Genomic DNA, 25041 nt, shown 5'->3' with positions numbered 1-25041 from the left:
CAATAGCCTAACTTAGGGTAAAGCAGCTCGCTATGTTCTTAAGTCGAATCCAATCAGGACTAAAGTGATGATTGGTTAATGAATAAGGGGTTAACATTGCTCAAATTGCTGCCCTAGAGTTTTAATTAACTTACCTATATTTAGTTCAGCTATTTATGATGATAAATTGCAGCTCTAGAAAATCCGCTGCTTTAAATAGAACTGACTGAAGCATTATGATTTATTATTTAAACATGTGCAGAAAACTGTGTCCTTAATTTTAAAATTAATTTTTCACTCCCTCTGAGGAGTACTTGCTTTAGTTAATAGTATTTGGTCTTAGAAGTATGATGAGTAGTTACTTTAATTAGGATGGAACATCTTGCACAATAAAATTGCAGCAGAAAGAACTGCTGAAGTAGATGCTAAACGGACTAAGAAAAAGACTGGCCTAAAAAAGCAATATTTACTTAGATCTACATCAATTCAATAAAAGTTTGAAGTAGCCACAGTTCAACAGAACCCCTGAAAATTATTTATTACAGTTTAGACTGCCTCATGTTTCAAATTAAAAACCTGATAAATTGAAATAGATAGCACAGAGTAAAATCAGCAGCACAGAATAAAATAGTGTAGTACATTAAAAAAAGCCAAAATTAAAGTCTGTGACCTGACTTCACAGAACTTTGCTCACAAAAAAGGCACATCCATCGAATTAGTAAGGCAAGGTTGTAGCTATTAAAATAGAAGTTATATATGTGCTTTGATTTGTAGAATTAAAGGTTTATTAAGTGGCCCACCAAAAAACCCCAACAATTTAAGTGGCCAGCAGAAAAAAAATGTTTGAGAACGACTGCAATAATGCATCCTTAGATTGCAAGACTTCATGACCTTAGAAATATGTAAACTGGGAAGTGTGAAAAACTGTTCTAACAAATATTGTGTGATATTAATTCTAATTGCAATTAAACAGCACAACATTATGCAGTTTGCTCATAAGAGAGTACCACTGAGTTCAACATGGCTTATTTCCAGGAGTTGAAGTGGGTATAGGATTGCAGCCCAAATCTATTTTAATTTCATCTGCCTTTAGAGGCAGATGAACGCTACACTTTTGGTAAGTCTAGAGTTATTGTTTTCTTTTGAACACGTGACTACTCTGAAATAAGACAAAATTATACGAGTTAACAGTTAAACAATTACAGCAAGGGTCCAAATTTAAAATAGCCAGAAAATAAACTTCAATACGTGACACTGGTCATGGTTATGCAGCTTGCTGGTACCAACTGGTCCCATTTCCATTTCTTTCCCACGTCCCCACTGTCTTGCTGAATATGAAGTGCAATTGTATGAAGCTATAAAACTAGCTGGACAGTGAAAATGCTGAATGGTTGCCTTTGTTTTTCAGTACAGTTCTTCTCTACAACATCTTGGTATGGGATGAGATCAGCACACTAGCACTTTTAGAGGGAGCTCATATTAAAATACTTTTTTTATTTTTACATTCTTACTTGACTGATTCTTAGATGTGATTTTCAGATTATATAAATGTCAGAGTCTATAATGAAGAATTAATATGACCTGAATATGGGTTTTTAGAAGCAGTCATAACAAGAAGTTTAAAAGTATGCCCTCATTTACGGTCAGCCAGTACTGATACAGAGTAGATTCAACGGAATAACAACTTTCTTTGAGCAAGTGTTACTTAACCATATCAAAAAGATGGCACTTGCAGTTAAATATATATTTACTATATTTTAGAATTTCTATCTACTTCTTTCTGCTAGTTTACAGACTTCTGATTTATTTATTTTATTGTAATTTTATTAATGTATCTTTATTTTACTCGTAAGCCACCTTGAAAAGATTTGTATCTCGAAAGGTGGGATATCAATAGCTGAAATAAATAACCCAGATGCACCGTTTCAATTGCAACACCATCTACTTTGCTATCATCACAAAATTTCATTTATCCCAACTGTCAACTCTAGTGGTTGAATAAAGTGTTTCCAACAGCCCGTTTCTCTTTGCATCCTTCTGCAATTTTGTCATTTCCTATGCAACATATGAGCTATCCAGCATATTCCTAAGTGGGAGCTGCAGCTGGGAGTTGGCTGAGCTTCAGAGGATCTCATCTGCCATTACTTCTGCAAATCAAACTAAACCTGCCTTTCCTGCTTACCAGGTGTAAAAAAAGGCAGGGCAGTCTGAGACAATAGGATGGAGCTGGGTTGACCATATTGCTAAAAACAGAACAGTCGCCCAACTTTTCTCCCCCAAAAGTTAGAAGCTCACCCTACTTCCTCAAGAGTAAACACAGAATGCCAAATTATTAATGCTCAACAGTTTAGGGGAGCAACACCAGGTTTCTAGCCATGCTGAAAAGGGAAGGGAGCACATGTGACAGATGTCTCAATTCCCTTGCTACAGCATTGTGAAGCACATTAGGCACTATTATTCCTTTCCTTGTTCCATGGCAAAATGATGCTATTCTGAGTTTTGTTCAAAGAAACAGACTCCTTAAAAACGGTAAATGACCAACTATGTTCAAATAAACTTTCAACAAGGGAAAGCTTACTCAACTTCACATCAACCCTATGTAATGTTTCTTTTTACTGAAACTCCTTTTTTCAGCCTTAATGCTAATCTAAGAGAAGATTTGATTGCACTGTTATAACGTCGTGCTGAATATACTTTCATAAACCTACTATATTTAAAAGGACCTGGGCAGAGCAATCCTATGTTCCCTGGGACAGTGTCCCAGGGAGCATAGGAAATTGCAGATTTCACTTCTCAAGGCCATAAACACTGCTATGACCCCAGGAGAGGAAATCTGAACAGGGAAGTTCTCTATCCGTTGTGGCAAGCTCTGAAGCTGAAGATCCACCAAAACCAAAGGCTTTTCAAGCTCCATCAACACAATTCCATTAGATGGGCTCAGGCCTGTCTACTGGGGAACAGTGTAAAGGAGGTGAAGTGAAAATCATCTCAGTTGCTCCTCCCACCCTGCTGGCATTAGTCCAGCAAGGCATAGGAGTCTCAAAAACCTTCCAAGATCATCTAACAGGCAACAATCCACTAGAGGCATGCTTCTACACCTAAGGGTGTAGCGGGTGGGAGGGAGGAGGATTGAGGACTTACCTGCTTCCGCGATCCTCCCCCAGCGTCTTGAAGGCTGCACGACATCCCAGAGGAAAGACATTGCAGCTGCCATTTTTTTCTTCAGGAAGAGGAGTGCACTTGCACTCCTCCACAAAAGTAAGTTTAAAAAAACCCTGAACCTGCTCCCCACTCCCACCCCCGATGGGTACGGACTGCCCCTGCACAGCTCCGTGCCCATTTTAAGAGCCCTGCTACTTGTAGGGAGGAAGGGACAACCTGGGATCAGAAGCCACACAGCCTGTGCTCCTTAGGATGGTCCTGGGACTGCAGGAAACCCAAGTTTTCTGCAGTTCCCGACATCCTGGGGAAAGTCCCTGGTTGCCCCCGGGATCCCCTGTGTGTCATTTGCAAGGGAGCAGCTCTAAGAAAGGATTTGACTATTTCTGATAAAGTTAGTTTTAAAATCTTACCTTGCTATCCAGATTTTTCATGGTTAATAAATCAAGGGTTTTAAGGGAATGCCCTGTGGGTGAAATAAAGTACAGGCACACATGGATGCGAGTGTCATGGTAATTATATAAAGAGCGTTTAATTTTCAGCTCTTCCTGGAGGTAGGCCTCAAATTGTGCATCAATGTAATCCACTACTGGTTGATAGCTGGAAAGAAAGTGGGAAAGAGTTTGTATTAGAAGACAGGAGTTTAATTTCACACTAATATACTGGTACACACAAAATGTCAGCAGGCATTAACAACAATGACATTAACTTAACCCTACTTTTGCAAATATCTTCTCTATATTAGATGCTCAGAATATTGTAAAGTCCAATAGCTGCCCTCTTCATTAGAATATCATCATCATAAGAGAAACAGAAACAGGAGTGCATCACACATTTTGGCTGGCCTTGGTAGCCAATCCAAATTTGGTGTTACCACAGTCATGTCCCAGAAACACCTAGCCCCATTATTGTGGTAATACCAAATTTGGCTTGGCAGCACAAAGTCAGTAATAATTTGTATCTCCCTTCCAAGCTAAGGAGAAGGGCAATGGAACATCCAAGTCACATGGTCCTTTAGAGTTGCCCTCCAAAATGTACAAGAAATGTAAGCTGCCACCTCCTCCTCAGCACTAAGCAGTGGTCAATGTGTGATTTGTTGCTGTGCTCAATCAACACATCCCTGCCTCTTTCAGGAGCAGCTGACTGGGGCGGGGCGGGGCAGGGGAGTATGGTGTGCATGGAGAGGTGTTTGGAGGAAGTGGAGGTAGCAGAAGAGAGCAAGAAGTCTTTCATAAATTTATTTGTTTTATTGTCCCCCATGCTGGTTGGCCTTTCCCCTCCCTGTTTGTTTGTTACTGTGATTTTAGAATGAAAACCATATGGCAGGGTGTTTTGTATTCTGTTTTATTTTGTTCTGTACAGCACCATCAAAATTGATGGCGCTATATAAATATTAATAATAATGCCGTGCTTCAGAGAGCAACTTCAAACCACAGCGCCACATAAAATGATTCCCCACCTTCCTCTGGCTTAATAGCTAGGAAGGGACTCCATTGCTTCCTTCCCCTCCATTTGTCCATCCCACTCTGTGGGTGCTGTCACACACACTTCTTCTCATCCCACCCTTAATAGTGAGAAGCAAGCTTCTGTTTCCACCTGCACCCTCTCCAATCCATCAGCACCAGGCAATGCTCAGTGCACAAGCTGCCACCACACCCCATCGTGCGCACACGAAGCCCGTTCTAATCAATTTGGAATGGAAAGGGTGGGGATGCAATGGAAGAGTACAGTGGCAGTCTGCACGCCAACCAATGCTTGGCATTGAGAAATGCTGGGAAGTGGTGGGGAGGATGCTCAGCACCAGCTGGTGCTGGGAATTGTTTATAAAGAAAAGGGGAGGAAGCAGTAAAAGCATGCAGAGGCAGGAGTGTATGTGACTTGTCACGTTCACCAGAGGTGAAAGGGACCCTTGCAATGTTTAGAGGATTTGTGAATGGCTGACAATCTAACAGAAATTAAATGTTTTCAAGCAGCCTTGGCCATGACTGTTCCAATGGCACTTTAGTTCTACACATTCCAGTAACCCAGAATCCGAAGATCTGTTCATTTGCGAGTCTAAAGGGACTTTGTTTTCCTTTGAACAGCTGCTCCCCTATGGCAGATGGCATGCTGTTTTCACCTACTCAGTGAAAAAAAACATCAGAAATTGCACTGGAAACATGCAAGCCTTTAGGTAAGCATAAAGTAGCTTTTTGGAGCCTGATGAGCATTTCTAGGTTTGGGGCTTCCGGTTTTTTGTTGTTGTTTTAAACATACACACACATACGGTCAATACAATAGTAGGTTTTCTTCCATGACTTCAAGAAAAAGTTGCCTGGCTTAACGTATATATAAAAGGACAGACTTTCCAACAAGAGTAAAAAGTTTGAAAAAAATTACCTGTAGATTCTTTAAATGTTATGTTAAATAAATGACATCAGTAACTATACCAATATTACTATATGTAAATATCAAAGCTTAGAAGGCATGTCACTGGGCAAATTATCTGAATTAAGAGATACTAACCTATCATCTTTGTTTATCTGGTCACCAAATCCAACAGTATTTACAATCGTCAGCTTCAACTGAACATTGCTTTCCTGGAGTTCATATGTGTCAGCTTTCAGTCTTACATTCGGCTGAAAGTGTGTTGACATACGGTCATCAAAACTGGTATTAAATAAGCTATCAATCAAAGTTGACTTTCCAATTCCCGTCTCCCCTAAAATTAAAGAAAAGTGAAAAAGTACATTTATATCACAAATTTGAGACACACAAATCTCACTGCAACATAGAAGAGGTTAACTGGACGTATCCCATTTGAAAATAATATAAAATGACATTTGCTGTAACTTCTTAAACGTCGTTGTCAGAAAAAAACATGAACTCTTTTGGTAATCCTTTATAGCAGTAATCATTATGGCCTGCCGGAGGAGACTCGTCAACTTGACAGCATTCAAGACAGCTATCAAGACTGATCTCTTCCGGCAGGCCTATCCAGTGGAATTTTTAGGATGTATTTAGAATGTTTTTAGGATGTTTTAACAATGCATATTATGTTTTAATTCAGTTTTATGTATTTTATACTTACTGTTGTTCCCCTCCTCGATCAAAATGGAGAGGCGGGTAAGAAAATAATAATAATAATAATAATGAAATTTCCACAAAGAACTCACACAGCACTACACCCAATTTTCTCCAACTCCCCTGGTCCATTACCCAAGTAGTCTCCCCCTCCTCCTGCGCACTCCTACAAATTTATATTCTTTTCTACCTCTCCGAATCTTTCAATTTCACCTCAATTTTCCTCTATTCACTCTATAGGAATAGTATCTAGGCTGTAGCGATTCATGGAAAGTCCCTTAGCTTCCTTGTGAGTAAATCCTCTAGCGTGGAAAGCACGGAACTGGAGCAAAGTAACTCCACTCAGCCTAGAGTGTTTTCTTCCTTCCATATACTCCTTGGAAACAGCCTATCATGAACATATGGTTCCACTGGATATTTCTTGTTCCATGACTATTAGGGGATGGGATGAAGCTTGGATCTGCATCGGTCTGAAGCAAAGTACTAATGTTGTAGTGCTGGAAAGTCTTAAGTTTTACAGGATATTTCCTCTAGCATGCTACTTTTCTGCAGGTTCTTGGAGGAAACCTTAAACCTCATTCAACTGTTTTCAGCCCCAGTCAAGCATTTCATCTGTTTATCTGAACTTGCACTATGGTAACAGGATATAGATTTATGGCCAAATTCTTATTAGTATACTTTCTCAAACAGTGCATCAAGGGTTAGTGGCACACCCAGAACTGCTTCAGATCAACTCTTAAATAAAAAAAAAGAAATAATATTTTGCATATATTTCTCAAACTTTGCATATATTTCTCAAACTTCTTTTAGGTATGACAAGTATTTCATCAAAACAGGAAGCTTTGAGGAAAAGAACAGCATTTACATTCATTAAATACAACAATAGTGAAGTAGATTGTTAAATACTGGACATGAATCTATGTGTAATTACTGCCAACCATATAAGAGCATTAGCCCATTAAGAGATCACCAAAGGTTTTATAAAGCATAAAAGGTGAAAATAATTAGGGACCTAATGGAAAATGCAGGATTAAGCCATGTTCTATCGCATAACCATCTTGCAGGCAATATCCACTAGATAATAGTAACAATTCTGTTACCTTCACCATCACTTTTCAACAACAGAGAGATTTAGAACAAATAACTTATACTGCAGACAGGATATCACTTACCAATACAGAGAATATTGAAGCAGAACCCCTGATGGATAGACTTGTTAACCAACTGATCAGGTAAACTATCAAAACCAACATGACCAGATAAGGGTAAAGGTCGACAATTCTGCTGTAGAAAGAGAAGAATGTAAACTGGAATACAAGGTTGCAGCACAGTTCCTACATGACTAGCGGAGAATCACTGCCAAGTTTAAGCAAGAGAACACCAAATATTTTGACAGCTTGCATAATGTGTCATTTGTTTTAAGTTTTCCCATCCAAATAAAAATCACTGTGGGTAGATAGTGTTCAAACAGGGTTAAAAAAATCCAATGTATCTGCTGACAAATATAAGGCCACACAAGCGTTACGGTTATGCGCCTTTATGATGTCCAGGCTTCTTATTGAAGTGAGGTGGTTCTCAACGTACTGAGATCTCGGGTTGATCACCTGAAAGCAGCACAACCCACCTTGGCCCAGTAATGTTAGAACTGTTTAGACAGGCTCGTTAGACTGCACCTTCTGCCCTTCTTCCATCAAAGTTCTTCCTCTTACTGCTTTTTTATTCTATCTACCAGCTTCCCCCATTAGCATGAATCCTTTTTGTGTTTCCATTCCTTCAAGAGCTTCCTATCCCCTCAGTCCTTTTACACCTGCCCTTCTCCCTTTTCTTATCTTGCACACACTGATTTGGGTTTTCTGGGAAATTTTGAATTGGAAAATTTCCAGTGCAAAGTAGGTAAATTTGCATCGGTTCATTGCATAGGAAAATTTCAGAATTTTATCATCCAAACTGAATAATGGATGTATTCTTAGATAACCCCACTTTTTCAGCAATTTAATATCTACCTTGCTTTGCAAAATTACTGCAGTTCACACAGAGCATGGCCTGACCAGGTTTCTATCACTCCATACACTTATGTATTATCCATAGTGGTAACAACGTCCAGAGGGGTGGCATGTTTGAAGAGTCTTGTGGAACCTTAAAGAGTTAAAATGTATTAGGATTCTAGCTTCCATAGACTCTAGCTTATGCCATAATAAATGTGAAAGTCCTTAGAGTGCCACAAGACTCTTTGCTTCTTCTGTTCTAGAATGGTAATATAAAGAGAATAAAAATGTAAAATCAATTAATTCTTTACTCACTCTCTTTGCATCTTGATTATCTACTGGTGCATTAGATGGTGCTCTCATTACGATATCAGGTTGATAGCGCTGGAAAAAAGTAAACGAAAGCATTTAAAAAATTTGTGGTGTGCTAAGAACTTCACTATAGAAATATATCTACAAAAAAGAATGTGCATCACTGATATCTCAAAAGCTGACGACCAAAGTTGAGATAGAGTAAGCTGGCATTTTACTTTAAGCAAGAGGTGACCTCAAGAGTTAGACTATGACTTTTTATCTGGAAGATGACACTACAGCTGTTTTAATGATACAGGACAGGCTCTTTTACTTAAACCTCCCAGCAGTTAACCCCTCTAAAAACCAGCATCTCCTCCTATTCAAAAAGCCATCTAATAGTGAAGACCTATACAAGTCTACTCACTAGGTTAAGCTCACTAGGTTCACAGTACAATCCTAAACATGTCTACTAAGGGGTAAGACCCACTGTGTTCAATGGCAGTAGATGTGTAAAGGATTTCAGTCTCAACGAAACCCACTTCTAGGTAAGGGTGCACAGGATTGCAGCCTACAGGTCATTTTCGCACATGCTGTAGAAGTTTGGGCTGTTTCTCCCTCCCCCTTAAACAGGATGGCATGGAGAATTCTGAATGTGAACGAAGCTTACATGGAGACAAACCATTGTGACTACACTTTTAGGAACCGCCATTTCATTTATTTATTTATTGCATTTTTATACCGCCCAATAGCTGAAGCTCCCTGGGCGGCCATGATGCTGGAAATGACTGTTCTGTTTTCCACATAGCCCAGTTCACACAGAAACTTCTCCACGCAATCCTTTGCACAGCAAGTGAAAGGATGGGGGGCAGGGGGAGTGAGAGAGAGGCTGTTTGCACAACACAACAGGCCCTAAGTAGCAACAGAGGGAGGCCCTTACAATAAACAGTTATTCCTCAGGGCAGGGGTGCAGCACTTTTTTCCTGTAAGAGGTACATTGCCTCAGGAGTAATCTGTCTGAGGGAGGAGGGAGCGCACTTGCTGGCAGCAGTATAGCCCCAAACCAGACCTGTGCAGGGCCAGACACTCTCTCTTTTTGCCACCCTGCTGGGCTTGGGACAGATGACTCTTTCCAGAGGTCTGAACTGACTGCTTGCAGAGAGCTTCTGGAATTAAATTGCTCACTCCTGCCCTAAGGGTTAGAAATAAGGCAAAGGTTTGTCTTATTAAAACTGGTTTGGAGAGATTAGAAAACCCAAAACAGTGAGGTTGTCCTGTGTAGCTGACCACTTAAGAGCAGTGCCACCAACATTTTCAATAACAAGCCCACCTTGCTCTCCAAAGGTTACCTCATAATGTAACCAAATATGAATTCCAGACATTAGGACATTTTGCATGTCAACTAATACAAATGCAGTTAAAGCAACCATTTTGCTTTCCTACTTTAGAGGTGTGAGAAGAGAGATTGGCTCTGGTGTTGTGAGGGATGATGAATCTTTAATGGTATTTGTCGAAAGATAAGACTTTTATTTTAAAAAAAAAACCCTCAAAAAGCTCAACGTTTCGGATACCAGGATCCTTCGTCAGGAGCAAAGGTTGACACTTTTTCTATGGAGCATCCTCGTCAAAAGCTGTCTCTCTTCTCACATTGCCTACTTTAGAGAAATACTGCTGGCCCTGGGAAAATTTCCTCTATTCAAACCCATTTTTAAAAACAAAATATATTTTTTAAAAAATCTTAGCCCTATAGAGCTAAGTTTGACAAGGGTAATTCATTCTGCTAGAACGAGGATGGAACTGAAGTAAACATCTCTAAAAAACAGGATATCATGACATGGCTAATTGTCTCCATGCAACCATCCTTCACTTCACAACAATGCTGCAACACTCATATCAAAAGTACCAAGGAGTTTATTTCCCTGTGTCCTTGAACTTCTGCCAAAGAGGATACTTGAAGATGCAAGTTTTAATCGGGAAACTAAGTGACTCAAGTGTCGGCAAGAGATACTGAAATCACTGAAGACTTTTGCAAGACTGAACATCTAAATATCCTTGCAACAAATAATTCACAATTATTTTTCTGCCTTTGGTATTATGAAGGATATATTAGAAGATCATTTATTATAGTCTTCTAAGCAAAATTAAAAAAAAAAACTACCTGACCATCAACCACAGATGGCATTATCCTCACACAGCACATTCCACAGCTATAATAAACACTTGTAGAAGACATGCACACACACAAACATAAATTTGCTATGGACAACAGTAACTAAGGATAATTCTTCTATCATATATTTCATCTAATGGGCAAAAGTGAATTCATACTAATGTATCTGTTATACCTAAACACTGTAGTTTAAGTACACTCAAACAGTATTCTACTGGCACAATAAAAAGATACTCAAACTACATTACTAAACAAATATTTGAGACTAAATATGGAAGGATAAGATGCTAGAACTTCTGGCATTGTTTAATTTACTCCAGGCTGTCCTTTCAAACTGGCACCAGTTAGTCATCTCATGGGTGGAGCTGCGACACAAAGCCAGTTCAACTGAATCAGATCCAAATCCATGCAAAGAACAATGTAATATATATTCCGAATGCTGCTAGAACTCCAAATATAAAAACGCCTTCTTTGTTTTTGTGCTCTTGCAATTTACTAAATGATCCCAGGTTGGTTTTTCTACCCCAAAACAATGCCCAGTTCAGACAGCATAGATTTTACAAATAATACGCTTCACAGAACTCTTGTCATGTAATAGATATACACATACATGCATTCACACTTTCATTCTCTCTCTCTCAACACACATATCAGCTTTCCCCAACCTGGTGCCCTCCAGATATGTTGGATTACAACTTTCAGAATTCCTGCTGAGCAGTGGCCATCTTGTCCAGGGCTGATGGGAACTGAAATCCAAAACATCTCTCTCTCTCTCTCTGTGTGTGTATGTATGTATAATGTAGTGAACTTGAAACTATGATCCAGATCCCACTGAAGTAAATTAACATTCCACTTCATATATAATAGTATTGTTCATTATTTCATAAGAGACATTCACACAAGAGACTAATAAAAAACAGGAACTTCTCATTTCATACACTGGCCAAACTTACATACTTCAGTTTCATTGAAGTTGTAATAATCAGACCTAACAACTTGTTGCTGCAAGCAAAAGCAGGTGCAAGATTTCGTGTCCCTTCACCCCTCGTTTGCACGCAAGAAGATATGAGAAGGTTCACATTGTGGTTTGCAAGAAAATACAGTTTGGTGTTTTGTACAAATTATGGTGTGGACAAAATCAGAGTTTGCTGTATTTAATGATATTTTATTGCATTAAAAAAAACCACACACACACCGATAAAACAAACAAAATGAAGACAACAATTTTTGAAAACACTACGAAGTAGAAGACAGATATTATACCCAACCTGAATGTTCATGCAATTAACAATCATATAAAATTCATATAGTGATCAAGTTCTTCCAAAAAGAGTCGCACTGACTTGAGAAATAATGTACAAAGTAACTATTGTTTATATATGTAAGAAATGAGTCGAGTGCAGTTTTTTGTCCCTCAGATACTTGAACATATTCAGTTCATCAAGGCTAAATCCCATACCCTTGCATACCACTGAACAAGCACAAGTGTATTATTATTTTTAAACTTATCAGTAATTTCTAAACTTCCCAGCAGTTTCTAAACATGTGGCCAACAACAACAAATCCTTATGAGGTAAGTCACTAAGACCCCATTAAAAGTTCGAAGCAAGGAATTTTTTTAGTTTAGAATTAACTCATAACGTAATTTACCTATTTCAGAATAAACCTCTGTCCAAAACCATTTTACAATATTAAATATACACTTATAGGATTGTGCTGTAATCTTCCTGTACAGAACTGAACACACTGTAGCTGAAAGATATAAAACAGGAGTATGCAAGGACTCAGTAGCCCCAGTGATACAGGATGGCATTTCCTGATTTGATTCAGACCCCGATTCCGAAAACAGCCCAATTCAACTTGGGCCAGATCTTCACCAAGCAGGATATAACACTTTGAAAGCGGTTTGGACACTGTATATGGAGTGTGTCCTGGGCCCCAACAGTTGTCAATAGCGTGATAAACAGTTTTAAAGCAGTAGTGTAGATCCTGCCTTGGACTGATTTGAAGGTTGCCCAATTCAACTTAGGGAGAAATCCAAAGCTTTGCATCTGCTATTGACTATCACTGGAAACAAGCAAACAGCTTTAACTTTTTTGATTTTTGACAGAATTGCATTATACTTTGCAAGCATAGTAGGGGATGAAGCTAGCCGAATTGCACACAGATAGGGATATTCGTTTTTGTACCTTTACGGTTTGGCATCTTTCAAAAGAGGATTTGCTTTTTTTGTGGAAAATTTGCCATGCTCGTCGTTGTCCGACTGTTTCAATATTACAGCCACTTTGATTGAGTATCATTTTTGGTAGAAAGACAGGAAACAAATAAATGTTAGTGCTATATAGAATAGACCCAATGAAATTAATGGGACCTAAATTAGGTTAACATTGGATACAACCTAGTGTTAAATCGTACTTTGTGCAACCATAGAACCCTACATGCTTGTAAAGCTCTCCCTCCTCCCATATTTTTTTTTCAGGTAGAAAAGAGGTGTCTTTCTTGCTCTTTGTTTCAGAGTGAGAAGCCTAGTTCATCACTGGGCTTTCTGTTAAGCAGTAGGAGGTGAGGCAGCAAAGGTGGCAAGACCAGTTCTTTCTCCCCCACCTCCCCTCTCTGACTGCCTGGAGCTTCGGCATGGACCCCTATTATACACTGAAGCAACTGCCAGAACTTACCTTTAGCAGGAAAGTGGTGCCCTGCCCTCCTTTGCAGGTAGCCAGGGAGAAAATGCTGGGAGAATTTGACTAAGGTTGTGGGGACTCAGTAGAACTTCACATACCTGCTTGGGGAGTTGGTGTCAGCAGCAGCCATCCAATGAGCAGGCAGCAGCGTTTGCAGGCATCTCCTAGTTAGTGCTGCTTCTCAAGCCATTCTTGGAAGCCCAGAGCTTCCAAGCGTCTGCTGCTGCCGCCACAGACACAAAATACAGAGAAAACACAGGAGCGACCTCTGATATGCTCCTTCTATATCCTGCCCAAAAGCACTATGATTGGAAGTAAAAAGGAGAGGACTGGTAAAGCTAGTCCCTGGTCAAAAGCTGGAGCTTTCAGTCACAAAGCTACAACCCCTCCTCTCCCACTTCCACCATAGTGTTTTCCTGAAGTGAGGAATTTGGGGGGAATGTACAATGTCTTTGTGTCTTTCTGAATCTCCAAGTCAACAACAAAGTTTCCAGAGGGTTCACATTTGATTTGGTCTGCTTCAGAGGATCTCCTGCTTCCATTTGGACATCTCCTGAATTGGCCTGATTTGGTAGTGGATTCAGGATACATCTGAACCTGCTGCACACCCTAGTACTTAGGAGTCCAACTTTGTCATTTTACAGAAATCAGTCCCCCCACCTTTACATATAACATGTTTGAAAGGTGATCATTATTCACCCTTAAGAGATTTAAGTGTAAACTTTAAATTATTTTTTCATTAAGCTGATATTTCCTATTAACTGTGTTTTTTAAACAAATACATTAATTATTTATTTAGAATATTTATATACTGCTCCCCATTGAAAAAATATAATTGATGTTTTTTTAAAAAAAATGGAAAACAACCATTCTTTAAAGATAACTGGTTTTATCTACTGTTATTATTATTATTATTATTTATTTATTTATTTATATAGCACCATCAATGTACATGGTGCTGTACAGATTACACAGTAAATAGCAAGACCCTGCCGCATAGGCTTACAATCTAATAAAGTTGTAGTAAACGATAAGGAGGGAAAGAGAATGCAAACAGGCACAGGGAAGTGTAAACAGGCACCGGGTAGGGTGAGGCTAACAGTATAGAGTCAGAACAAACTCAACATTTAAAAGCTATAGGGAAAAGAAAAGTTTTTAGCTGAGTTTTAAAAGCTGTGATTGAGTTTGTAGTTCTCAAGTGTTCTGGAAGAGCGTTCCAGGCGTAAGGGGCAGCAGAAGAAAAAGGACGAAGCCAAGAAAGGGAAGTGGAGGTCCTTGGGCAGGCGAGAAACATGGCATCAGAGGAGCGGAGAGCACTGTGTTCTCAAGTAGGTATGCACAGAATTGCAGTCTGCTCCTGTGTATACTTATTCAAAAATAAGTTCAACAAAGTTTAGTGGAACTCATTCCATGAAAGGATGGTCAGCCTTAAAAGTACACATTTGAGCACAAGACAATGCTGAAATAAGCCTATACCAAACATCACTGCTACTTTCTCTACATTACTTCATGACTTCAATTGCTCATGAACATGCTCTCATTTCATTATGGATTCTCTCTATACTTTATTTCAAAGTTTCACATGGGGAAGCCAACAACTCTACAATTTGTACAGCAATAAGAATATTGCAAAAAGGAAAGATACTTGATGCCTAGTGAATTCAAGGAAGTATGTGAATAACAGATTAGGTATGGCTATATTTGTTTTAAGGCAAGAGTACAGCATTAACAGGGATAGAGGTAATTTGTAAGCGTACTTGATTAGGGATGACTTGTTTTATGTGGAATGGAGATTAAGGATGACTTGTCTTATGTGGAATGGGGCAAACAAAACATAAAACGGGTGTGGAAAAGAAACCCTAAAGAAGGTAATGCTGTACAAAAGCAAAGGAAACTATTCAAAGACCATTTGTCGTTCAATGAGGGTTTTGACATAAATGAGCATATTTAGGAAGAGTCTGGCATGCGCTATAGAAGCCATATAATTCTTTCAGCACCTCACTAAGTGGATTCAGTGTTAAGTTTGGCATGTGTGAGAAAGCTGATCATTTCAGCACTTATTGAGGTCTAGCTTACAAATAGCTGATGAGATAAATAGGGTTTTTTGGTTATGCTATTTCAGACTGAAATGTGGACAAACATGACAGCACACAAAAAAAACCTAGATGTCAGAGGGAAAGATTCTAGCCTAGCCTCTTCCATAACATCTATCTTTCTATATGCCAGGAATATTTGGTTTTGGTATGCAGAAGTATTCAGATACACAAGACCCTTCTACAGCTTGAAATGGCACAGCCCCCAAAGTGGTAGGTACCCTCATCTTCAACTTGTGAGGTCTATACCAAAGCAAAGCACTTACAGCCGGATATTATGCATCTTTATTCAAACTATTGTTTACTCCACTACCAAGCCAATGTGCACAGGAATGTGCTGTAATTCTCCTAACTCACATTCAATACACCACTATGGTTGGGTAAATTGGCTGTGAGAAAAACGTAAATGTAAGAAGTCATACGGAAAGTCTAGAAGAGGAGAGTTCAGGCATTATCTCAGGGAGCCATCACAAAGAGAAGTATTTCATTAAGAGCTAATCATGGGTGGGAAGCCTGGGGATCTAGGAGAGTAGTACAGAAGAAATGTAAAAGGATGTCTCAGAAGCCAAAGAGTAGCAAGAATGTGCTGGGCACGCATCCAGGCAAGCTGATGCCACAACAAAACTGCTAGTCTTTAATATGCCACAAGACGCTTTTTGGAAAAACTTGTTAGGGATGCAAAGACTGTGCTACAAATGTTCATATGTTGCTTGTTTGCTATGATTTGGCCAAGAAAAGTATACAATTTACCTATTTGGGGTATCTACTATGCATATTTTACTTATATGACCATACCATGTCTATTATACGACTATTCCTTACTGCAATCGATGATTGAAGTCAGCAGGCCTAAATAAATATGCATGGGGGATCTGGATACTTGGGAACAGCATTGCTGAGACATTATTCCTATTTCCGTTTGTGTGAGATCATGACAAGACTTTGGGGGTGCGGGGGGGTTTCAATTTCAAGGAAACGAGGCAGTTTTCCCTTTGGAGAGTTGGTGGGAACCCTGGAAAACCTGACGCCTTTCCTGACAAACACGGGGACAGGAACAGGGCTATATTAAAGGGCGCTAGGACAGGGCAGTCAAAGAAAGAGGAGCCACAAAGAAGGCAGGCAGGCAGGCGGGCGATGGGAGGAAGAAAATCACGCTCCCGCACTGCTCTTCTGGCCAATTTACCCTTTGCCGAGTTCGGGGAGCCGCCGCCCACTGAAATCAATGGGTCGAGGCGCGCCTCACTCGCTCGCTCTAGGACTGCAGCTTACCAGCCCGCGCCTCTTTACTCGCGAGGAAGCCCAGCCACTTTGGGATGGACTCCCGAAGGAAGCCTGCCTGGGGGCCGTAGCTGTCGGGGGTCTTGGCGGCCCCGCTACCCCACCCCAGCCCGCGCGGGACTTACCATCTGCCGGGCCACATCAGAGGAAGCCATGACATGAGGGGAGGGGTCACCGCGCGCCGAAGAAGAGGGAGGGAAGGGCGGAGAGAGGGAGGGAGCGACCGCAGAACTCCCAACTCCAATCCCAACAGCTGTGGAATGCAACCGGCGGCGGGAGAGGCCTCGCGGGCAGAGGGGCGGGATGAACGCTCGACCAATCGCGTCCCGACAGGAGGAGAGGCTGGAGAAGGCGCCCGGGGAGCGAGAAGAGGAGGAGGAGCCTAAGCCGCTGTCAACGGGCGGGACGACGTTAAAACGGGCGGGGGGCGTGGTCGAGACAGAGCAAACAGATCCTCCCTCCAGGACGCAGGAGAGGGCGGAGCTAGAGCCGTCCGTGCCCTGGGATTAATTAAGAGCCTCTCCTGAGGGGGTCACGCCGACTTCTCTGTCGGCAAGTTTAAATTCTGTTAATAGGCGCCTCCCCTCCGTCACGTGGGGAAGGAGGAGGCGAGAGCCTTGCGGGGTGTAATGACGGCGAGGAGAAGAAGGCGGCAGCTGAGGCTAAGGCGACGGAGCCGTGATTGGAGTCTGGGAATGCCGCCGCCGCCGGGAGACTTTTAAGGCGGTGGAGACGGTACAGAGGGAGGCTGGCAGCGATGCTATGGAACACGACGGTCCGGGAGCGGCTGAGGAGGATTCCGCGCTGAGCATTGGCGGCGGCGAGGAGGACGGGCGCCGTTCCGATGGCTGCGCCGGCGGACCTGACCCAGGAGGCGGTGCTGTGGTTCTTGGCGGAGCGGGGCGGCCGGGCGCGCAACGCGGACCTGTTGGAACATTTCCGTGGCTTCCTCAACTCGCCAGAGCCCCAACGCCGGGCCCGGGCCCGCGAGCGCTTTAAGGAGCTGGTCAACGCCGTGGCCACCGTGCGCCAGGAGCCTGGCTCCGGGGCCAAGTATGTGCAGTTGCGCAAGAAATACCGCGGCGCGGCCGTCGGCGCCAGCAACAGCCCCGGACCCGGCGCGGCGGGCGCGGCCTCTGTTGCTCCTAAGGACGCTTCGGCCACCGCGGAACTGGCCGTGGAGGCTTCACTTCTCCCGCCAAAGTCTCAAGGCGGAGGCGAGGGCAGCAGCCGGGATGGGGATGATGCCCCCGAGACGAGAATCGTTGCCGAGCCGCTGAAGGAAGGGGACGAGGAGGGGAAGGCAAAGAGGAGCGTCTCTGTCCCCTTGGAGGAGCCTCCGCGTGAGGAAGGTGGATCCTCAGTCGCCTCGCAGGGGCAGCTTGAGGCGCTCCCGCCCAGTGGCTCTGGGGTGCCTCAGCCGAGCCAAGAGACCCCCGGAAGAGGAGAGGGCAGCAGCCGGGCGGAGGAGGAGGAAGGCAGCGCTCCCCCGTTTCCGGCGCAGGAGGAAGATGGAGCGGCTAAGGCTGAAGAGGGGGACAACGGGGAAGCCCAGCCTGAGGAGGACTCGTCGCCGTGCTCGCCGCCGTCGGCCAGCGCCGCCGCCTCAGCCACCCTGGGCGGCGTCCCCGCCACCACCAATACTCCGAGGTGCGGGCGCAAGAACTTCCGCGAGCGGATGCTGGGGAGCTCTCCTCAGCTGAAGCGCAGCGGCTTACTCCCGCGTGTCGGGAGCGGCGGGAGCCGCGGCGGCGGCGGGGGCGACTCAGACAGCGCCTCGCTGGCCTCCTCTTCAGCCGAGGACGAGAGCGGCAGCGCGGGGAGCGGCTCAGTGGCGTTGGACCCGCTGGAGCACGCGTGGATGCTGTGCGCCTCGGACGGACGCTGGGAGAGCTTGGAGGGACTGCTGAGTTGCGAGCCGGCGCTGCTTTCCAAGCGCGACTTCATCACGGGCTTCACTTGCCTGCACTGGGCCGCCAAGCACGGGCGACACGAGCTGCTGGCCCTGCTGGTCAATTTCGCCCACCGGCATCGGTTGCCCATCAACATCAACGCGCGCACTAGCGGCGGCTACACGGCGCTGCACCTGGCCGCCATGCACGGTCACCTGGAGGTGGTCAAACTGCTGGTGGGGGCCTACGACGCCGATGTGGACGTTCGTGATTACAGCGGCCGCAAGGCCTCGCACTACCTGAGCCGGGGCACCGCCGAGGAGGTGCGCAGCCTCGTCGGGGCCTTACAGGACGACGTGGACAGCGGGGTGCCCAATGGCGGGGGCCGCTGGAGGCTTTCCAAAGTGCTCCCCTCCAACCTCATCTCGTACAAGCTCTCCCACCTTCACCACGGGGATGAAGGGGAGTCGGGAGATGGGATGGGAGCCCCCAGCAAGGGCAAAGAACTAAGCAGGAAAACCTCTGGCAGTGGCAGGATAAAACCCCGGCTCAACAAAATAAGGTTCCGGACCCAGATCATCCACACAACCCCTTCTTTCCGGGGGGATGCAGAGGAAGAAGGACAAGAAGAAAAGTCCCTGAAAGCCTCTTTCAAACTCAGACCTAAATCCAATGTGTTTGGTTAGAATAAGGAGTATAGTTTCTCAGATACCATTTTCATTGCCAGAATGAGGCTGTTTGAAGATAGTCTACCTGAGGCAATACAAAACAGACACAGGGCTAAATAGGATAAGTATGTGGGAAAGTGACCAAACTAACTGATTATGCTGTTTTATTTTAAAATGGATTAAGTTACCCATATATATGGTACAGTACTAGGAGCTTCTATTTCTGGAGAGGTTGTTATTGGCCCAGTTCTCACTGAAGTGGTAAAATGTGTTTTGGACTTTAGACTTGTAAATGGTGGGAGCTTGCATAATGAAATTCTCCTTAATATAGTAACGTTCACTGCACATCGAAAATGAGCATGTTAGGGGAAAGGCTAGGCCTTCATCTTGTTTTCTTTGTAGAAGGATGCAGCTTTTTGGATATGGAAGAGGTTTATTATACAATGAGAATTGGACCTATAAGAGCCACACTAGACGTTCTCAGCAAATGTGTGCTCCTAGACATAGTCTTTCAGAGAAAAAGGGATGCAAGTGTGGGCTGGGTAGGCAGGCTAAGAATCCGAGGATGAGGTGGGCAGGCAGGGGTCTTTAAGCCCTCCTGCACCTGTCAATTTTCCCTTGCAAGTGCCTAGATCCCAAGCTTTTCCCCAGCTAGGTTCAATTTCAGACTTCAGCTGGAAGGGGAGATTAAAAATGGGGGGGGCAATTGCAAGGGGGAGTAGGTGGGATTGGGGAAAAGTTCAACTATTTGGTATCTTCTTGCAAGAATCTTCCTTACCCACATTAGCATTATAAGAGAAACAGCATTGGAGGGCTTATTTTACCCTCATAACATCTAGTTTGGCCCAAAGAGGCATATGTAATACAATTGTTTCTCCTAAAATTACAAAAGACAACTATAGTATAGGCTGTATATATGACTGAGAGGTACTAAAGTCAGTGGAAGTTGTGACGTTAACTTTAGTGGAATACTGATTGCACCTAAACATTTTCTAAAGGTACACCTTTTAATACATTTGAGTTTTGATTCATGAACATGCTTTACCTGTTGAGTATAATGCCCTGGAAATGGAAGTGCTAATAATTGACTTGAATTAGTTGTGAAACAGGACTCTGATTAGATGTCTAGTTGAAATAAAACTGGACATAATTTAATTTGTGAAATTAATGTTAATGAAACAGGTTTCTTGTGAATGGTTACAACAGAGCAGTGGTTGTGTGTGCACTGTGAGTTTCCTTTTTCCATTTCTGGGAAGTGGAAGGGTTTTTTTCCAGTTCTTGTCAGTGGGAGGCCTCTGCACACAAGATTTTGATACAGAATCTTAAGGAGTAATCTTACATGTTACATTATCACCAAACTCAGCTCAGACCCAACATCTTCTATTGGGTTATCTTGAAGATTAATGCTAGTGCTTTAATCATAAATTTGTTCAATGAGGGGTATGTTTCATTCACAAGGTGTGAGCAGAAAATATCCAGAGAACTATAAAAAAAACTTTCTGTATGATGTTCTTATTAAATGGATCTCTCAGCACTCTGAATACAAAATCAGGAGCTAATATAAGGCTGCATGCTCACAGATACACTTGTAGACACAATGCCTAGTATAAGTGTGTGCATGAAGACCATTGTGGGGTAAAATATGACAGTTCTACATGAATTATGCCTGGGTATTAGGTATAGTCACCTGTGCAGACATATGTACTTCCAGTACAATAAGGCAACACTAGAAAATCTAAAAGCACATGGATTATTTGCTGAAGTCTGTTACAGAGAATGTTAACGGAATGCCTTACCATTTTGTGGTTAAGCAGCATGGTTTAGCGTTGTCTGAACAGGGCTAGAATGTCTTAGAAGCTTTCTTTACTTATATCTTGCTTGGCAAGTAAGTTGCTTAATATTTCCCCTTTTAAAATAGTGAATAAATGTGTGTTAGTAAATCACATATAAACAAATCTTTAAAATTTAAAACAAAATATTTTCTATTTTTTGGAAGGAAAATATTAGTATTGTAAGGAAATACTAAGAGTAATGTCTGGGAAGAAGTCACTGACATAACATTAAAAAGTCTATTTCAGTCAGCAATTTCTACAAAACATGACTGACTTATGTTATTAGCACTTTCTCTTCAAATTATAAGGATATTGAGGCAGGCCCTTAGATGCTGCTGCTGTGAATATAAAACTAAAATGCTGCCAAATAAATGCAAGACTTGCTAAAGCATGTTTCTCAATTAGTTTGTCAGATATTTTGGAATATCATAGTTTTACACTGAGCTAAAGAATGCTGTCCTATATGGACATAACACTACTAATGTTTCTGAAAACAACTTTGGATGTTACTGTGTTAGACTCCCTAAACTGCAAGGGAGACTTTGCAGGCTCTAATACTCTGCCTATGCACTTTTTTTTTTTTTTGCACATAATGGTAGAGGTATGGCAAGGGGACTGCTTGCATATCCACTCAATGTCTAAAATTTCTCCAAGTTAAGCAGTCAGTAGCTTCAGCTTTAATTGCTTGTTAAATCACCATAGACGGTAAATCCAAGCGATGCATATGGTACTAACTTATGGGAAGATGGGAAATGGTTTGTTAAGCTTTCTTTACACTCTGCCAAAATCATGGTGATGAGTCTGACGAAAGTTGTAAAGTCAGACTGCATACACAAACATATAATGTCTAAAATCTTTGTTGGAAGAAACTGAATCATAAAGAACTGCTTATTATCAAATCGGTCACACTTATTTGGTGCTTCTTTATCCACACAAGCTAGAACAGATGCAAAGGCGGTCCTAATTTTAATTTATAAGCTATAATTACATGTGCCTTCTGTTAAACATTGCAACCTACAAGAAAAGGAGTGTATTGAGTACTTCTGCTCACATTTCAATGGGATGTAGGCCAGTGGTGTCTCCATCTTTCTGCCAACATGTAATTTATTGTAGCAAAGTAAAAGTTCCAAAGTGTCACTGCACTACAGCACTAGATGTTTAACCTTCTTGTAGCAAAGAATATAGAAACTGACAATTCTGCGGTGCAGAATACGTCTCAAATAGAATATCTTTACAGATTTCTTTAAACCTGAATATTGTTAATTTTCCTGTGTGATCTGTAAGAGGGGTATGTTCTACACCATTCTATTTTTTAAATGTTGGCTGTCTACCATATTTACAGTACTGGTATAGCTGACACAAGGTTGTATTTTTATAGGTATTGTCTGTGTAAATGTTGATATAAGAGTTAAGTCTAAAAGTTTGTATATGCTGTTAGTCTGTCTTTGTTAATCACAGAGAAAATATTTTGAACTTTAGATTGTTTGAACTGTGGATGCTTGTTTTAATTATAGCAATTTCAACAACTTCGTTCACTAGCTAAGGGCTCTGTCATAACTAGGGACACAAGTATTGGTTGATAGTATATGACACTGCATCACAGTGTATAATTCCAAAAGCTTACTAGTAAAATCAGTAAGTGTAACAATTTGATTCTCAACACTAACTTAATACAAGGAAGGAGGGTCGTATGCATGTACAGTGTGTGTACATGACAAATAAGAAATTATAGGTGGTGGATGAAAATAAAGATCCATTCTAATTTGGTAGTATGTTCCACAGAAGTAAGTCTGAAGAAGTCAGTTGCACATTTGATATAAAGGAACAATAGCAATGTTCTGTTTTAGCCATGTTGTATATTTACAAATAACTAGAATATACTTCCCCCTAATAAGAAAATTTGTTTTGCCCACTGATTTTCATTCCCTGTAGTCACTATCTTTTTAAAAAGTGAGGGTTTTCATATCAAAAGCTTCTCTTGAAAACTTATTTTGTATTAGTACTTGTGACTTAACTGGTACACTTCAATGTGGGTAATGATGTACACAACATGTGGCTTGGTATGATGTGGTACAAAACTTGAGCACTTGGGTTTCTATTAAGGTTAGACACATTTAGCTATCCCCTCCTGAAGAGGTACAAAATGAGATTAAAGCTGCAGTGATATACTCACTAAGGAGCAAGTTCCACTGAAACCAACCAAGTTTCTTACTTCTACATAAACCTACATGGGACTAAGTTGTATTGTTTGTTACCTTATAATTTAATTGGGTATAGCTGTCCAAGGTTGTATTGACAAAAACAGATTTTAATATGTGCCTGAATGAATGGTTGAGTGAAGTGGAGAATGACTGAAAAACATATCTCTCTTAATGAAATAAAGTGTCATAGTTCTCTTTATTGTGGACTTGCGTTTATATACTGTTCTGTTGTTTGTTCTTCTAATCATGACATACAAAATTGCTGTATTGAGGTGGGGGGGAGAAGGAGACATTGGGTTGGATTGAGACTTAAGTCAAATTTAGAGTAAACCCATTGAAATAAGGAGGATTTACATTAGTCATTACTAACTCAAATCCCATTGATTCGAATGGGTCTATTCTAAACATCATTTTCTGGATCCAACACATTTAATTTCTCTTGTAATGACCAAGTGGTTTGTGTTGGGCAATTAGCAATAGATCACATCTTTAATGAAAATTAGCACATTGCTAGTCCTTCATCTCTGAATCATTAAGAGGATTTAAGAGATTTTCTACAATCTTAATCCAGATCTGGGCCAGTGTATCACAATATGAATAAACTTACTACTACCAATTATGCAGTCTAGTCAGATATTCTTTCTGTGATATCTTATTTTGAACTTAAGCATCAACTATGAAACCATTTTGTTCCATCTTTGTTGTTTAGGGGGTTGGCAAGTCTACATATGCAATGGGCATCAACTCCCTGAGTCCATAAGATATTGATCTTTTTATTTCACAAATATCCACTGAGCACTTCACACACCCCTCCCCAGATGGTTTTATATTCCTATTCCATGTGAACGCTCTGGATGCTGCAATGTGCTCAAATACTGAACAGTTCACTACCTACCAAATGTGCACATTTACTTTTCAATTTGTAAGCAAAAATTGCTGTACTTAGCAAGTTGTATCCACTGCCTCTGGAAAGTTTTGTGTATTTGTTCACAATGCAATCTTATGCATGTCTACTCAGAAGTAAGTCCTTTTGAGTTCAATAGACCTTACTCCTAAGTCAGTGGGTATAGGACTGCAGCCTTAAGGTCTTTATAAGTGGATAGAGAAAAGGAGAAATTATTCATTTCTACACTTCTCTCTCTCTCTCTCGCTCTCTCTCTCTCACTCACTCACACACACACACACACCTCATTCTCAAATTATGGTGCAAAAAAATAATAATTTACATGTATTGCTGAACTAAATAGTACTTAAAATCGTACTTAAAATCACACTTCACTTGGTGTTGGATTGTGACCAGTATGTATAAGATCTATTTAGTTGTCAATAATGTATTTATGGTTATAGTAATCATTTTAGTATGCATTTTGCTTTGGCAGAAACTGAGTTTACACAGTGTATTGTGTATACAATAGAGATTCTGAAATCTCTATTGTATACAGCCAGCTGTAGGGCCGTAGCTACCATAACTGGAAGAGGGTAATGGTCATATTGTGCTGGGGGAATCATCAAATTTGACCTCTTCACTGCTTACCTCTAATTCCAGATCATTCATGAACAGATCATTCATGAACACCAGTCACAATAAAGAACGTTAGGAGAAGCTCACTCCTTACATCCCTCTATTGTGAAAAATAGTCCATTTTTGAAGTGTTTAGCTGTTCGGTAGCAGGATACTACATTGGAGGATGAGGATTTTACCCCACTTAGAAGCTGGGACTTTATTCTCTGGGGTTACATGCCCTCCAG

General features: G+C 41.5%; 2 protein-coding genes across 6 annotated transcripts in view; one reads left to right on the top strand and one right to left on the bottom strand.

The window, feature by feature from the left end:
• The window catches only part of SEPTIN10 (septin 10), a 38981-nt gene extending 22039 nt beyond the window's left edge, over positions 1-16942 (bottom strand). For 3 of the 5 annotated variants that reach the window (XM_063126192.1, XM_063126190.1, XM_063126191.1), the window contains exons 1-5: positions 16825-16942; positions 8502-8570; positions 7374-7485; positions 5644-5839; positions 3552-3738 (exon numbers count right to left, since the gene is read on the bottom strand). In XM_063126192.1, the coding sequence (XP_062982262.1) occupies positions 3552-3738; positions 5644-5839; positions 7374-7485; positions 8502-8570; positions 16825-16854 (594 nt within the window). In that variant the 5' untranslated portion in view covers positions 16855-16942. The remainder of the gene's footprint in view (positions 1-3551; positions 3739-5643; positions 5840-7373; positions 7486-8501; positions 8571-16824) is intronic. The other 2 variants (XM_063126189.1, XM_063126188.1) reach the window with 2 other exon arrangements.
• A 298-nt stretch (positions 16943-17240) lies between these two features.
• On the top strand, positions 17241-23491 carry SOWAHC (sosondowah ankyrin repeat domain family member C). The gene has a single exon (XM_063127668.1). The coding sequence runs from the start codon at positions 17544-17546 to the stop codon at positions 19275-19277; it is 1734 nt and encodes a 577-aa protein (XP_062983738.1). The 5' UTR covers positions 17241-17543; the 3' UTR covers positions 19278-23491.
• The last annotated feature ends 1550 nt before the right edge of the window (positions 23492-25041 follow it).

This window comes from Elgaria multicarinata, chromosome 5 (assembly GCF_023053635.1).
Source record: "Elgaria multicarinata webbii isolate HBS135686 ecotype San Diego chromosome 5, rElgMul1.1.pri, whole genome shotgun sequence".
In the NCBI taxonomy this organism is placed as follows: Eukaryota; Metazoa; Chordata; class Lepidosauria; order Squamata; family Anguidae; genus Elgaria; species Elgaria multicarinata.
Note: the sequence above shows the minus strand (reverse complement) of the source record. Positions and strands in the feature narration are given on the sequence as shown.

Excerpts from the sequence above, each read along its gene's own strand:
- SOWAHC (XM_063127668.1), top strand. The coding sequence starts at position 17,544 with ATGGCTGCGCCGGCGGACCTGACCCAGGAGGCGGTGCTGTGGTTCTTG.